This window comes from Bubalus bubalis, chromosome 15 (genome assembly GCF_019923935.1).
Source record: "Bubalus bubalis isolate 160015118507 breed Murrah chromosome 15, NDDB_SH_1, whole genome shotgun sequence".
NCBI classification, from domain to species: domain Eukaryota; kingdom Metazoa; phylum Chordata; class Mammalia; order Artiodactyla; family Bovidae; genus Bubalus; species Bubalus bubalis.
The window spans coordinates 44,876,994-44,892,026 of NC_059171.1; the positions used below are offsets into that span (position 1 = coordinate 44,876,994).

A 15,033-nucleotide genomic window follows, 5' to 3' on the forward strand; every position below is an offset into this window, starting at 1 on the left:
CTGGGTCGTCCCAGTGCACCAGCCCCAAGCATCCAGTATCGTGCATCGAACCTGGACTGGCAACTCATTTCATATATGATATTTTACATGTTTCAATGCAATTCTCCCAAATCCTCCCACCCTCTCCCTCTCCCACAGAGTCCATAAGACTGTTCTATACATCAGTGTCTCTTTTGCTGCCTCGTACACAGGCTTATCGTTACCATCTTTCTAAATTCCATATATATGCGTTAGTATACTGTATTGGTGTTTTTCTTTCTGGCTTACTTCACTCTGTATAATAGGCTCCAGTTTCATCCACCGCATTAGAACTGATTCAAATGTATTCTTTTTAATGGCTGAATAATACTCCATTGTGTATATGTACCACAGCTTTCTTATCCATTCATCTGCTGATGGACATCTAGGTTGCTTCCATGTCCTGGCTATTATAAACAGTGCTGCAATGAACATTGGGGTACTCGTGTCTCTTTCCCTTCTGGTTTTCACAGTGTGTATGCCCAGCAGTGGGATTGCTGGATCATAAGGCAGGTCTATTTCCAGTTTTTGAAGGAATCTCCACACTGTTCTCCATAGTGGCTGTACTAGTTTGCATTCCCACCAACAGTGTAAGAGGGTTCCCTTTTCTCCACACCCTCTCCAGCATTTATTACTTGTAGACTTTGGATCGCAGCCATTCTGACTGGTGTGAAATGGTACCTCATAGTGGTTTTGATTTGCATTTCTCTAATAATGAGTGATGTTGAGCATCTTTTCATGTGTTTGTTAGCCATCTGTATGTCTTCTTTGGAGAAATGTCTATTTAGTTCTTTGGCCCATTTTTTGATTGGGTCATTTATTTTTCTGGAGTTGAGCTGTAGGAGTTGCTTGTATATTCTCGAGATTAGTTGTTTGTCAGTTGCTTCATTTGCTATTATCTTCTCCCATTCTGAAGGCTGTCTTTTCACCTTGCTAATAGTTTCCTTTGATGTGCAGAAGCTTTTAAGGTTAATTAGGTCCCATTTGTTTATTTTTGCTTTTATTTCCAATATTCTGGGAGGTGGGTCATAGAGGATCCTGCTGTGATGTATGTCAGAGAGTGTTTTGCCTATGTTCTCCTCTAGGAGTTTTAGAGTTTCTGGTCTTATGTTTAGATCTTTAATCCATTTTGAGTTTATTTTTGTGTATGGTGTTAGAAAGTGTTCTAGTTTCATTCTTTTACAAGTAGTTGACCAGAGTTCCCAGCACCACTTGTTAAAGAGATTGTCTTTAATCCATTGTATATTCTTGCCTCCTTTGTCAAAGATAAGGTGTGCGTGGATTTATCTCTGGGCTTTCTATTTTGTTCCATTGATCTATATTTCTGTCTTTGTGCCCGTACCATACTGTCTTGATAACTGTGGCTTTGTAGTAGAGCCTGAAGTCAGGTAGGTTGATTCCTCCAGTTCCATTCTTCTTTCTCAATATTGCTTTGGCTATTCAAGGTTTTTTGTTTTTCCATACAAATTGTGAAATTATTTGTTCTAGCTCTGTGAAGAATGCTGTTGGTAGCTTGATAGGGATTGCATTGAATCTATAGATTGCTTTGGGTAGTATACTCATTTTCAGTATATTGATTCTTCCAATCCATGAACATGGTATATTTCTCCATCTGGTAGTGTCCTCTTTGATTTCTTTCACCAGTGTTTTATAGTTTTCTATATATAGGTCTTTAGATTCTTTAGGTAGATATATTCCTAAGTATTTTATTCTTTCCGTTGCAATGGTGAATGGAATTGTTTCCTTAATTTCTGTTTTCTCATTATTAGTGTATAGGAATGCAAGGGATTTCTGTGTGTTGATTTTATATCCTGCAACTTTACTATAGTCATTAATTAGTTCTAGTAATTTTCTGGTGGAGTCTTTAGGGTTTTCTATGTAGAGGATCATGTCATCTGCAAACAGTGAGAGCTTTACTTCTTCTTTTCCAATTTGGATTCCTTTTATTTCTTTTTCTGTTCTGATTGCTGTGGCCAAAACTTCCAAAACTATGTTGAATAGTAATGGTGAAAGTGGGCACCCTTGTCTTGTTCCTGACTTTAGAGGAAATGCTTTCAATTTTTCACCATTGAGGATAATGTTTGCTGTGGGTTTGTCATATATAGCTTTTATTATGTTGAGGTATGTTATTATATATCTAAAAGAATATTTACCAAAATAACAAACTGTTCATAGTGGTTAACTCTTAACTGATTGACTTATGTGCCTTATTGTCTTCTTTTCCACCTAGATTTTTGAAGGTTTGCATAATTAGTATACTTATTCACTTTCTTACCATTGAAAAGGTTGACATGGTATTGAAACATGGGCACTTTCATATGCATTGCCAAGCACAGTGCAATGTGTCTCTTCTTTCTCAGTGATAAGCTTGTAGAAAATCATCAAGACCCTGGAGTAAAGCTGGGAACAAGTTAAAAGCAGTGAATCACCAGGACCAGTTGTCATATGGGCAATTCTCCACTTTCAGTTAAGGTTCCTAATGTCTGAAGTTGGTCTGATTATGATGAAACTATCAAGTCAATCCAATCAGACAAATGGTCAGAAAACCTCTTGGTGCTCAGTATTGAGCCAGCACCACAGCACGGCAGGGTGGAGTATAGAAGTGTAAGCGTAATCTTTACATCAGGAAGCCTAAGATTTTATAGAAAGACAAGACCACCATACATTTAAAAAAATTAGATGTAAGACTCAAAAAAATCACATAACAGTATATAATAAGTGATTCTTCATTTATTTGCAAAGGTTTGGGAACTAATGGAAAATAGTTTTCTTACTTTAAAGTCACCATGTTTATGGTAAAATTCTACATTTGGTTTAATAAATATAGAAAGTAGTGCCCAGGTCCAGCATAGAAGAAGAGCCTCCAAGTTCCCCTGCAAATGTATCAGCATTGCTAATCCATCGTAGCACTTTCCCCTGAGCTCTGCCTTAGAGTCCTTCTTAACATTCCAGGCAACTGCAGTTAGCACATGAAATGAAGTCAGTGCCACTCTGAGTGTTGGCAGTAAGTACCACTGGAGATCACAAGAGAAAGCATTGGTTGGAGTTGAACTATCACAGCACTTCATTTTATTCCTTTAACAGGATTTCCATTACATAAATACACGGTTCCTTCTGACAGGAATGCCCTTGTCCTCATCAGTCTGTAAACTCCTTCATATGCCTTCAATATGTACTCAAATATCAACAATTCTGTTAAACGTTCCTTGACTCCTCCACACCTTCCCAGCCCAACAGCCACAAACACACTGTCAGTCACAGTACTTGATCATCCTTGAATGGTCATTCAAAATGTTTACTATAGTTATTTGCTCACACATCATTCTTCTTCGTAAAAATAGTGCAATCCTTGAAGGCAGGAAGCACGTCTCTATTCATTTTGCATGACTCTGGCACGTAGCACACTATAAATAATAAATGTGTGCTTATTCACTTCTTAGCACCAAATATTGCTCTAGGCACTACAGAAACAATGAACAATTGATAAATGCACATTCTAGTAAACAAATCTAACCCGGCCACAAGAGAAAGACTGAGTATGTGGTAGGGACAGAGAAGTTGGGGGAGTGGCAGTGGGTAGAGATACCTCAACTACAGTATCCATTAAGTGAGTGACAGGAAGTAACCAACTCTGTGGACGCTGTGATCAGGAACGCAGACTCAGAGGTGACAATGACTTTGATATGTTCAAGCCACAAAAATAAACATATATGCATATATATACAAATAATGTTTCATGAGATACATATAATAGGCAAATTCACAGAGACAGAAAGTAGAGTAGAGGTTGTCAGGGACTAAGGGGAGGAAGAAACAGGGAGTTACTTTTTAATGGGTACAGAGTTTCTGTTTGGAATGATGAAAAATTCTGAAAATCGTTGATAGTTGCAAAGCAATGTGAATGTATTTAATATCATTGAATTGTACACTTTAAAAGTGTAAGTTTTATTATGTTAGTAATACAAATAATGATAGTAATAATAATAATATAGGTCAATGTAAATGGAAAATAATGGGGGGGGGGGTGGGAATCCGAAATCAGACAGGTAGGCAGGGCCATCTTGAAGGGTCTTAGAGGCCTTGGTATAAAGTTGGGATTTCACTCTAACTGTAGTGAAAAACCACTGGGGGTTTTAAGCAATCAAAATAGTCTTATGTAACTTATTTACATTTTCAAAAGATCTCTCTGGTCTCCATGGTGAGAACTGATTGTATGGAGGAAGGAATTAAAATGGAGAGAGGCCGGTTCAAGAGGATGTTGCAGAGGCCAGAGAAAAGAGATGAGGATGGCATAAGTGGTGAGCAGTGGACAGTGAAAAATGGTTGGCTTTAATTATTTACAGTGGCTAAGACATGGAAGCAACCTAAATGACCACTGACAGAGGAATGGATAAAGAAGACGTGGTGCATAAATACATGGACTATTACTCAGCCATAAGAAAGAAAGAAATGATGCCATTTGCAGCAACATGGATGGATTTAAGACATTTATTAAACTAAGTGAAGTAAGTCAGAGAAAGACAAATATGATATGATATCCCTTATATATGGAATCTTAAAAAAACCGATACAAATGAACTTATTTAAAAAATAGAAACAGACTCACAGACTGCGAAAACAAATTTATGATTACCAAATGGGAAAGGTAGGAGGGAAGGATAAATTAGGAGTTTGGGATTAACATATACACACTCTATAAATAAAACAGATAATCAACAGGGCCTACTGTATACAGGGGATTCTACTTAATATTCTGTGATAACCTATATGGGAAAAGAAATTGAAAAGGAATCAATATTTGTATATATATAACCAAACTACTTTGCTGTACCCAGCACAGCATTGTAAACCAATTATATTCCGATATAAAGTAAAAATTAAATTTATAAAAAAGGTAGTTGGGGAATTCCCAGGCAGGCCAGCAGCTGAACACATACACGCACCAGTGGTTAGAACTTAGTATTTTTACTACTGAAGCCAGGATTCAATCCCTGGTTGAGGAACTAAGATCCCACAAGCCAAGCAGCACAGCCAAAAAAAAATAAAATGTAGTTGGCTTTAAAATATGTTCTGGGGAAAATGAAAATGGAGTCATTGATAAATCCAATGTGAAAGTTAAGGGAAAGAGATAATTAGGGATACCTCTGGTTTGGGGGCTAAGGAATTAGGTGGATAATGTCATGAGGAAGATTTCGGAAGAAACAGATGTGGAAAAGAGTATAAATGACAAGTCCTAGCTCCAAATGGCTATTAGACTTCCCAGTGGCATGCCGAGTCTGTAAATAATAGATGAATCCTGGTGATATGTATAGTTAACCTTCCTACTGTTACTGAAATGCAAGTCCATGCACCCAATGCACAATGAAGCCAAACAATACAAAAACAGTCTGAGTGTTCATTGGAAGGACTGATGTTGAAGCTCAAACTCCAATACTTTGGCCACCTGATGCAAAGAGCTGACTCATCTGAAAAGACCTTGATGCTGGGAAAGACTGAAGGCAGGAGGAGAAGGGGACAACAGAGGATGAGATGGTTGGATGGCATCACCGACTCAGTGCACATGAGTTTGAGTGAACTCCGGGAGTTGATGATGGACAGGGAGGCCTGGTGTGCTGCAGTCCATGGGGTTGCAAGGAGTCGGACACGACTGAGCGACTGAATTGAACTGAACTAAATACAAAAACGTTGGAGTCTGGGGCAGAAAAAAGTTTACTGCAGGACTATGCAAGGAGACGGGTGGCTCATGCCTTTAAAAATCCCAATTCCCTGAAAGCTCTCAGGAAAGCCCTTTTCTAAGAAAAGAGAAGGAGGGTTGTAGGTAGTTGTTGCAAAGGTCTTAGTGTTAGAGCCTTTGCTCTTCAGGTCAGGTCATGGTCAGGTAACCATGTTCCTATAAACCTCCATCAAATGAATGTGATTCTCTGTCCTGACAAGAAAGGCCAGGTCCCCAGACAACTTCTACCCCACCAAAGTCCAGTCCTGGCTGAGAGGAGGCAAATCTCAGCTGCAGGCTCCCTCAGGGCCAGGTCCCCAGATGCCGCCCAGCCGTCATTGCTGAGGGAGGCAAATGCCCAGAATCCAATCTGCCCTCAGGCCACCCAGACATAGGGGGCAAGTCCCCAGACTGCGGCCCAGGCAGACGGCTGCTGCCACGAGGTCACAGAGATGGGGATGCAGGAGAGGTTCACCGATGCTTCAAGGCCTAGGCCTGGCCAGTGCGTGGCCTTGGTGAGGACTCTGGAGCCTGGCAGGACACAGCCACCAGCCTGTTCCTGGGTCCCAGCTCTCACTCTGGCCCAAGGCTGGGTGGGCTAGAGGGCCCCCGAGGGAGAGAGGAAAAGACTGGGATCCACCTCTTACCTCAGATTCAGCCAGACAACCGCCACTCCGCTGCCCGTTGGCTGAATGGACCACTAATGGTCACTGGTTGATAATTGGTCACTTGGAGGCGGGGCCACTGCGGCACTGACCAATGGCTGAGCAAGACCACTAATGGTCAACTCAGAGGCAGGTGAGGCAAGTAACCATTAAGGCCAACCAGCCACATACCAAGGGATGCACACAACAGTGCTCTATTACGCTATGTGTGTGTGTGTGTGTGTGTGTGAATTCAGTCATGTCCAACTCTTTGTGACCCCATGGACTGTAGCCCACTAGGCTCCGCTGTCCATGGGATTCTCCAGGCAAGAATACTGGAGTGGGTTGCCATGCCCTACTCCAGGGGATCTTCCCAACCCAGGGACCGAACCCACAATCTTCTGTGACTACTCCAATGCAGGCGAATTCTTTACCGATGAGCCACTGGGGGAAGCCCTCTATTACACTAACACCCATAAGTAAGACAAAAGTCAGGAGTTCCTTGAGGATGCCAGCTATATTGTTTTTTTTTTTTTTAATATTTATTTGCCTGCACCAAGTCTTAGGAGCAGCATATGGGATCTTTAGTTGTGGCATGTGGGATCTATTTCCCTGACCAGCGATGAAACCCAGGCCCCCTGAGTGTTAGTCACTGGATCACCAGAGAAGTCCCATACCAGCTATAACTTAATATGCCTCCTCAGCATTCCTCAGCATAATAACTAAAATAACTAAACATAATGCCTATTAAAGACATTAATAAACTGAATTAAATTCAACTTACTTGACTAGTCTCTGTAAGGCAAGTAGGACTTTTAATGGACCTCAAAGGTTTCCAAAGAACAGAAAGATAGAGAATATTTCAGGTTAGAGAATAGTAGAAATATAAATAAAGGTCAGTCAAGAGGTTGGCCTGCTTGGAGTCGGGAGCTGGGGGGAAGAGAGGGAAGATCAGATGCCAACATACACAGAGTTAGCTGGGAGGACCATGCAGCAACCACACATCCAATCAGTCAGCAAGTCCAGTGGTTCCATCTTCTGAAGACACTAAGTCCCCTACATACGAACAAGTTCTGTTCCAAGAGTGCATTCATAAGTCAAATTTGCTGTTAGGTCCAACAAAGTTAGCCTAGGTACCTAATTAACATGATTGGTGATAAAGTACTGTACTGTAGTAGGTTTATAATACTTTTCACACAAATAATACATAAAAAGCAAACAAAAAATAAAACATTTTTTATATTGTAGTATAGTACCTTGTGGAGAAGGCAATGGTACCCCACTCCAGTACTCTTGCCTGGAAAATCCCATGGACGGAGGAGTCTGGAAGGCCGCAGTCCATGGGTTCGCTGAGGGTTGGATACAACTGAGCGACTTCACTTTCACTTTCCACTTTCATGCATTGGAGAAGGAAATGGCAACCCACTCCAGTGTTCTTGCCTGGAGAATCCCAGGGACGGGGGGAGCCTGGTGGGCTGCTGTCTCTGGGGTTGCACAGAGTCGGACACGACTGAAGCGACTTAGCAGCAGCAGCATGGTACCTTGAAAAGTACAGTAGTACCGTACAACAGCTGGCATATAGGAGCTGGCACTGAGTGAACAGGCAAGAAGAGTTACTGAGGAGGGAGAGGTGGTGGGAGACATTAGAGCCGAAGGAATGTTAGCAACAGGAGATGGAGGGAAAGCTGCAATTTCACTCATGCCTGACGTTGATGGAACACATGTTCGCATCTCTGAAAGTTTGCAATTTTAAGGTTTGAAAGTAGGGGACTTCCAGCACCAACCCCACCTCATCACCTCCACTGCTCCCGCTCTGGCCTGAGTCACCAATCTCTCATTCACTTGGACTATTGCAAATCTCCCCACAGGTTGTCTGCTTCCATCTTTGCCATTTTACAGATTACCAAGCCATGAGACAGACCAAGCTTTGCTCACAGTAAAAGGTAAAGTCATCTCCTGACTTACAAAGCTGTCATTCCTTTCCCATTCCCTTCTATGATATCATCTCCTACTACTTCCCCAGCACTCACTCCATGGCACCCACACTGGCCTCCTTGCTTTTCCTTCCTCACCACCTCTAGGCCACTGGGCTTGCTCTTTCCCCCACCCCTTCCCCTGGATATGGTCGTGGCTCACTCCCTTTACTATTCCTGTCCCGGCTGCATGTCACCTTCTCAGTGAGGCCCTCTTTGGCCATCCTAATTTAAAATGCAACCCCCACTCCCACCTTTGCACTCTCTATCCCCCTCCCTCACCTTACTTTTCTCACGGCAGTCACCACCATCTGACATGCTGAATATTTCACTGGTCAAAACTCCAGGAGGGCTGGGACTTTTGTTGTTCACTGCTACATTATCCTCAATGTCTAGAACAAGCACATGCCAGATGCTCAGTGAATACTGGCTAAATTAAATAATCCATGAATTCCTTAAATTTCAGGATGACCTACAGCCAAAAACACGTTACAACTGAGTCTGACAACTCTAGGCTACAGGACAGTGGATGTCCAGGACGATGTGGACTGCCTCGCACAGCCATGTTTCCTGCCTTTTCCAGAGTTGGAGAATAAAACAGCCAATTATTGCCATTTCTGTATGTTACGGGCTGAAATGTGCTCCCTAAATTCATATGTTGACATTTTAATCCTTAGAACCTCAGAATGTGACTGTCTTTGGTTGGTGTTTAATTGCTAAGTTGAATCTGACTCTTTTGCAACTCCATGGACTGTAGCCCACCAGGCTCCTCTGTCCATGAAATTTCCCAGGCAAGAATACTGGAATGGGTTGCCATTTCCTTCTTCAACTGTTTTTGGAGACAGTGCCTTTAAGAGGTGATTAAATTAAAATGAGCCCATTAGAGTAGGCTCTAAAGAGGTGATTTAGACATACAGGGAGTCCCCAGGAATGAGCGCACACAGAGAAAAGGTCATATGAACACAGGGCAAGAAGACGGTCATTTACAAGCCAAGGAGAGAGTCCTCAGAATGAAACTAAACCTTGACCTTGGATTTCCCGCCTCGAGAACTGTGAGAAATAGATTTCTGCTGTTTAAGCCACATAGTCTATGCTGTTTAGTTACAGCAGACCTGGCAAACAGGTACACCATGTATGCCCAGTAGTTCGGCCAAATGGGAATCACGCTCACAGAAAGGACTGAGTTATTGTCACCAACATCCTGACAATAACACTGGAGGGATCAATGCTTCCAACACATGATCCGCTTCCATCTTGGCCAGGATGGATTCTTGAACGCGAGGAAGAGTTGATGTTGGGGGAGGAGGGTCAGAGAGGCCTGGCAGCCAGGAGAGTCTTGCTGTAGCTGTGTACCCCAACCTGCTCCCCATGATCCCTACATCCGTGGGGCAGCAGAAAAAGACCATGAAATTTCTCAGCATTGGAGAGAAGCTGGTAAGATCCCTCCTCAAGGGATTTCCCTGGTGGTTCAGTGGCTAAGACACCAAGCTGCCAATGCAGGGGACCTGGGTTTGATCCCTGGTCAGGAAACTAGATTCCATATGCTGCAACTGAAAAGAACCTACATGCCACAACAAAGATCAAAGACCCCAAGTGCCACAACTAAGACCCACCTCAGCCAAATAAATAAATAAAATAAATTTTTTAAGAAAAGAAGATCCTTTCTCAAAAAAATCAAATTAAAAGACAAATTGAGTTAGTGTTACTAGAAGATTAAAAGTTAAATAAATTGGGACTTCCCTGGCTGTCCAGTGGTTAAGACTTCATCTTCCAACGCAGGGAGTGTGGGTTCAATCCCTGGTCAGGAAGCTAAGATCCCATGTGCCTTGAGGCCAAAAAACCCAAACATAACAAACAGAAGCAATAGTGTAATAAATTCAATAAAGGCTTTAAAAATGGTCTACACCAAAAAATATTTTTTTTAAAAAGCTAAATAAATATAATAAAGTGTTACATAAATAAAGGCCTTATGAAACACAGCACAGAAAAGGTGGTATAATCAGTGTGTGTGGAGCAGAGAGAAAGTTCTCTCTTTGGTTCTCTCAGCACCAACGCAGAGAGAAGAGGGCTGAGTGCACTGAGGAGGTCCTGGGACACAGGAATGTGAACTGACCTCCCGGGATGGGGAGTTTTCAGGGATAAGTTGAGCAGGAATTCAGTACAATCACAGACAGGAAAAAAGCCATCAGTCTGAGACTGGTCACACACTTAGGCTTTGTTCCCACTTCTGGGATTACTTCTAATTCCCCAGGAGTAACTTTATATTAATATTTGCTAGAGTGTATTTGGCACACTCAAAAAATTAGAGAAAATAAAACTGAAAATTGGGAAATTAAATAGGTTTATTTACTGCAGAACTTCTCAGAACTCAAAGTACATTTGTAAATCTCCCCCAAATGATTAGACCATAAATCCTTTTTTCCCATGAGAATTTCAACTAACCAGTATTTTCAGGAGCATCCCTTTAAAACTTCCTGATATTGCTAGTCGGTAGAAAAGGCCAACCAACCCATGGTGCTTTGGTGCAAAGCACCAAACCAAAACAGTAGTCAAGCTCCAAAGCTGTGCTTTCAGACCAGCAGATATTTGTAGAGAAAGGGGGGAAGCAAAACAAGATAGAACAAAACAAACAGTGATCCAACCAGTAAATAGCATTCGACTGTGGCTGATTTCTTTTTTTAAGTAATTAATATTATTGTTTCTATGTGGCTCTGGGCTGAAAATTCTACCTCAGAATAATCCTTGCAAAATGGGTTTGAAAATCACTTTCACTTTACAGATTAAAAAGCTGGAGCACAGAGAGGCTGAGACTTTGCTGAAGATCACACAGATAGTAACTGACAGAATCAGCATTACACCCAATTAGGGAGGTTCTACCAAAAGCCTTTAACACAACAGCCTGAAACACTTGAACAGAGTGCCTGTTATACACCCGACACGGTGCTAGAGGAAAATAAAAATCAAAGCCTGGAGATAGAACCAATTCCAAGAAGCAGCTAGGACTGTTCTACCTTCTCAAGAAGAACCAGTCAATCTTATGTTAGTCACTCAATCGTGTCTGACTCTGCAATTTTATGGACAATGGCCTGCCAGACTCCTCTATCCATGGAATTCTCCAGGCAAGAATACTGGAGTGGGTAGCCACTCCCTTCTCTAGGGGATCTTCCCAATCCAGGGATGGAACCCAGGTATCCTGCATTGCAGGCAGAGTCTTTACCATCTGAGCCACCAGGGAAGCCCCCAGTCTTGGGCTGAGACAAAAATCTCAGAAGCAGATGTTCTGCCAGAACAGGGAAGAATCTGAAACTGGGTTCAAAGTAAAGATAGCTGACCACAGGAAAGGACAGAAGTGCTTGGAAGTCAAGAGAAATGCAGTTCAGAGATTCATGAGATCTATGATGGATGGAGAAAATCCACAGAGGGCAGGAACCAGACATCCCTTTTGCTGCCAGCAGCCTCCCCAAGAGCTGGAACACACGGTCGTTTCCTGTGTCCTAGTGACAGCAGAGGAAGGTTCCTGTGAAAACACCCTTGGAATGGTTGACCTGTTTTTGCCTTTGTACTTACCACAGTAGTCGTACCAAACGGTGGCGTCAGAGGAGTTGCAGACCCAACGATTCTCCCTAGGTTCAGTAAATATGGAAGAAAACAGGGTGGAAAAAAGCACAAATGGAAACATGATTCAATCTCTCCAAAACTTTAAAAATGTAAGGAGAATCTGTAACTAATCTTCAGACTCTTCCCCTTTATTTTTAGTAAAGGGAAAAAAATGTAACTTAGTCATCAGTCACATGATTTCTGAGTTCCTATCCAACTGTTTCCTCTTTTGAATGTGTGTGTGCGCGTGTGTGTGTGTTTAATATTTGAGCACTTCCTGCGAGAGAAGAGGAAAATGATTTAGAATGTACTCTTCAACCATGTGATACAAATGAGAGCACAGAGCTTTAAAAACAAAATGAGGTACTTCCTGGTCAATAGTAACAAAACCTGTCTTCTTTAGAAACTCAAAAGCCCAGCTCTCTTTATCCCCTGTGTTGCTATTCTCTCCCACAAGTTCTTTTTCTTTTTTTGTTTAAACCCTAAGCACACCCTCCTATTCTTTCTTTATTTATGGCTGTGCTGCTTGGCTTGGAAGCATGAAGTCCTAGACAGCCAGGGAATTCCCTCCCGCACGATCTTTATACATCAATTCTTCCAGCCCAGAGAGCAGGACCGTCAGCTCTGAACTGAGCAGTGTTCATGCACAGTGTTTTTGCTCGGCTACAGGTTGAGCCAAAGGGTAGAGACTGGCTGGATGAGACCTCAGACACAGAACACTAGCCAGAGTCCTGCATTATGGGCATGGGTCCCACCATGCTTGAGAATGCCCTCACTTTAGCCAACCACAGGGAATTTCAAGGGAATACCTTGAAATAGTCATCATTTTGGGTGTGGAATGTATTTCATTCCAAACCTCTCACTCTGCTCTGGAAAAACAGCTAACCCTTTAGATGCTTTGCTACCTGAAATCCTTTAAAAGACAATGGCCTGTGGATTAGTAGCCAAAAATAGCATAGAGTCAGAGCCTTCAAATTTACAAGTTTAGAGGAAAATAATCATATTTGTAAAAGTTTTTTTTAACTGAGGCATGGTCCTACTTTACCATTTGGTTTTTTTAAGGCAAAAATTCATGGGGTAGGGGTTGGGCTAGTGAAATAGGGAGTTGCTCAACTGGTGTTGTTTCAGGTTGGCAAGATGAAAAGTTCTAGAGATCTATTGCACAACAAGGCAAATATAGTTAACACTAGAGTCTTTGTTCCTTTTAGTGTGTTTTGAGAGGACTAGGAGCCTGCATGGGTGTGTCCTCTTTCTTCCCCCGACTTTTAAAATACATTTTTATATTATGGAAAAAACACATAAAATTTACCATCTTAACCAATTTTTTTTTTCTGGACACACTAGGTATGATCTTAGTTCCACTAAAAGGAATAAAGACTCTAGAGAAAGTGCTGTTTCAGGTCTGAGGCAGAAAAGGTATAAGAAGATCATATACCTAGAACATCTTACTGTATTAGATAACCAATCTGATGACAGTCCCATTGACCAAAGAATGGTTTCCTATTGCTGTTGTAACAAATAGCCACAAATTTAATGCCTTGAAAACAATACAAATGGGGGCTTTCGTGGTGGATTAGTGGTAAAGAATCTGCCTGCCAGCGCAGAAGACATGGGTTTGATCCCTGATCTGGAAAGATCCCACATACCACAGAATGACTAAGCCTGTGTGCCACAACTGGTGAGCCTGTGCTCTAGAGCCGGGGAGCCCCAGCTATTAGCCCATGTGCTCTAGAGCTGGTGCTCCACAACAAGAGTAACCCCATGTCCCTGCAACTAGAGGAAACCCTCGCAGCAACAGAAACCCAGCACAAATCCCTCCCCCCACAAAAAATACAAATGGGGGATTCCCTGGTGGTTCAGTGGTTAAGATTCTGTACTTTCACTGCTGAGGGCCCAGGTTTGAACCCCAGTTGGAGAACTAAGATCCTAAAGCCGCCTGGAGCAGCCAGGAAAAAAAAAAATCTCTTACAATTCTGAAGGTTGGAGTCCAAATCAGTTTTTAATTAATTTACTTATTTTAATTGGAGGCTAATTACTTTACAATATTGTAGTGGTTTTTACCATACATTGACCTGAATCAGCCATGGGCGCACATGTGTTCCCCATCCAGAACCCCCCTCCCACCTCTCTCCCCATCCCATCCCCCAGGCTCATCCCAATGCACCAGCCCTGAGCACCCTGTCTCATGCATCAAACCTGGACCGGTGATCTGCTTCACATATGATAATATACACGTTTCAATGCTACCCTCCCAAATCAGTTTCAGTGGACTAAAAGCAAGGAGTCAACATACCTAGTTCTTCTGGAATCTCCAGGGGAACAATTCATTAACTTGCCTTTTTCAGCTTGTGGGCTGCAATCCTTTCATTCCTCCATCTTCAAAATTCAGCACTGCATCATCTCTGCTTCCATCATCACATCACCTTCTCCCCTGATCTCCTGCCTCCCTCTTATAAGGACCCTGTGATTTTACTGCAACCATTTGGACAATACAGGACAATCTTCCCAACACAAGATCCACCTATAAAATCCCTTTTGGCATTTAATGTAACATTCATAGCTTCCAGACTTAAACATTCAGCCTGCCTGTAGACTGTATGATCATTAATAAGACAGTAACTTTGGTATATTGAAATACATCAAATATATTCAAATCCATGAGCTCATAATACTTGTTTAAAGTCTAATCAGCCAATGGTACTAGGAAACTAATTGTATTTTGAAAACTGATAAAGGGAAAGAATCAAGCATTTATCCTGACCTTTCTATGGAGATTGAACTACTGGTAACCAAATAGTACAGAGAGGCACGTTTCCCTTGCCTTCTCATGCTCTTTTCTCTTTTAGAAGTATTAGAGCTAGTACATGAAAAAGGAATGATAGAATAGAACCATTTTGCAATATCTAATGAATTAGTGAACTTAGAAAACACATCAGAGGTTGCTAATATCACAAAGAGAGATAAGAACACATCGTATACCTCTCAATGGATGAACAGGGTGGTAGCCAATCTCTAATACAGCCCCCAAATATCCTTACCTCTTGGTATGCAAATTCTTGTGAAGTCCCCTCCAACAACGAATAAGGGT

The 15,033-nt window shown here is 42.0% G+C and overlaps 1 protein-coding gene across 1 annotated transcript in view; it reads right to left on the reverse strand.

Annotated features, from left to right (window-relative positions):
* LY96 (lymphocyte antigen 96) overlaps nucleotides 1–12,027 on the reverse strand; it is a 35,635-nt gene extending 23,608 nt beyond the window's left edge. The window contains 1 exon segment of the mRNA NM_001290835.1: nucleotides 11,916–12,027. Coding sequence (NP_001277764.1) covers nucleotides 11,916–12,027 — 112 coding nt within the window.
* Nucleotides 12,028–15,033: the final 3,006 nt, after the last annotated feature.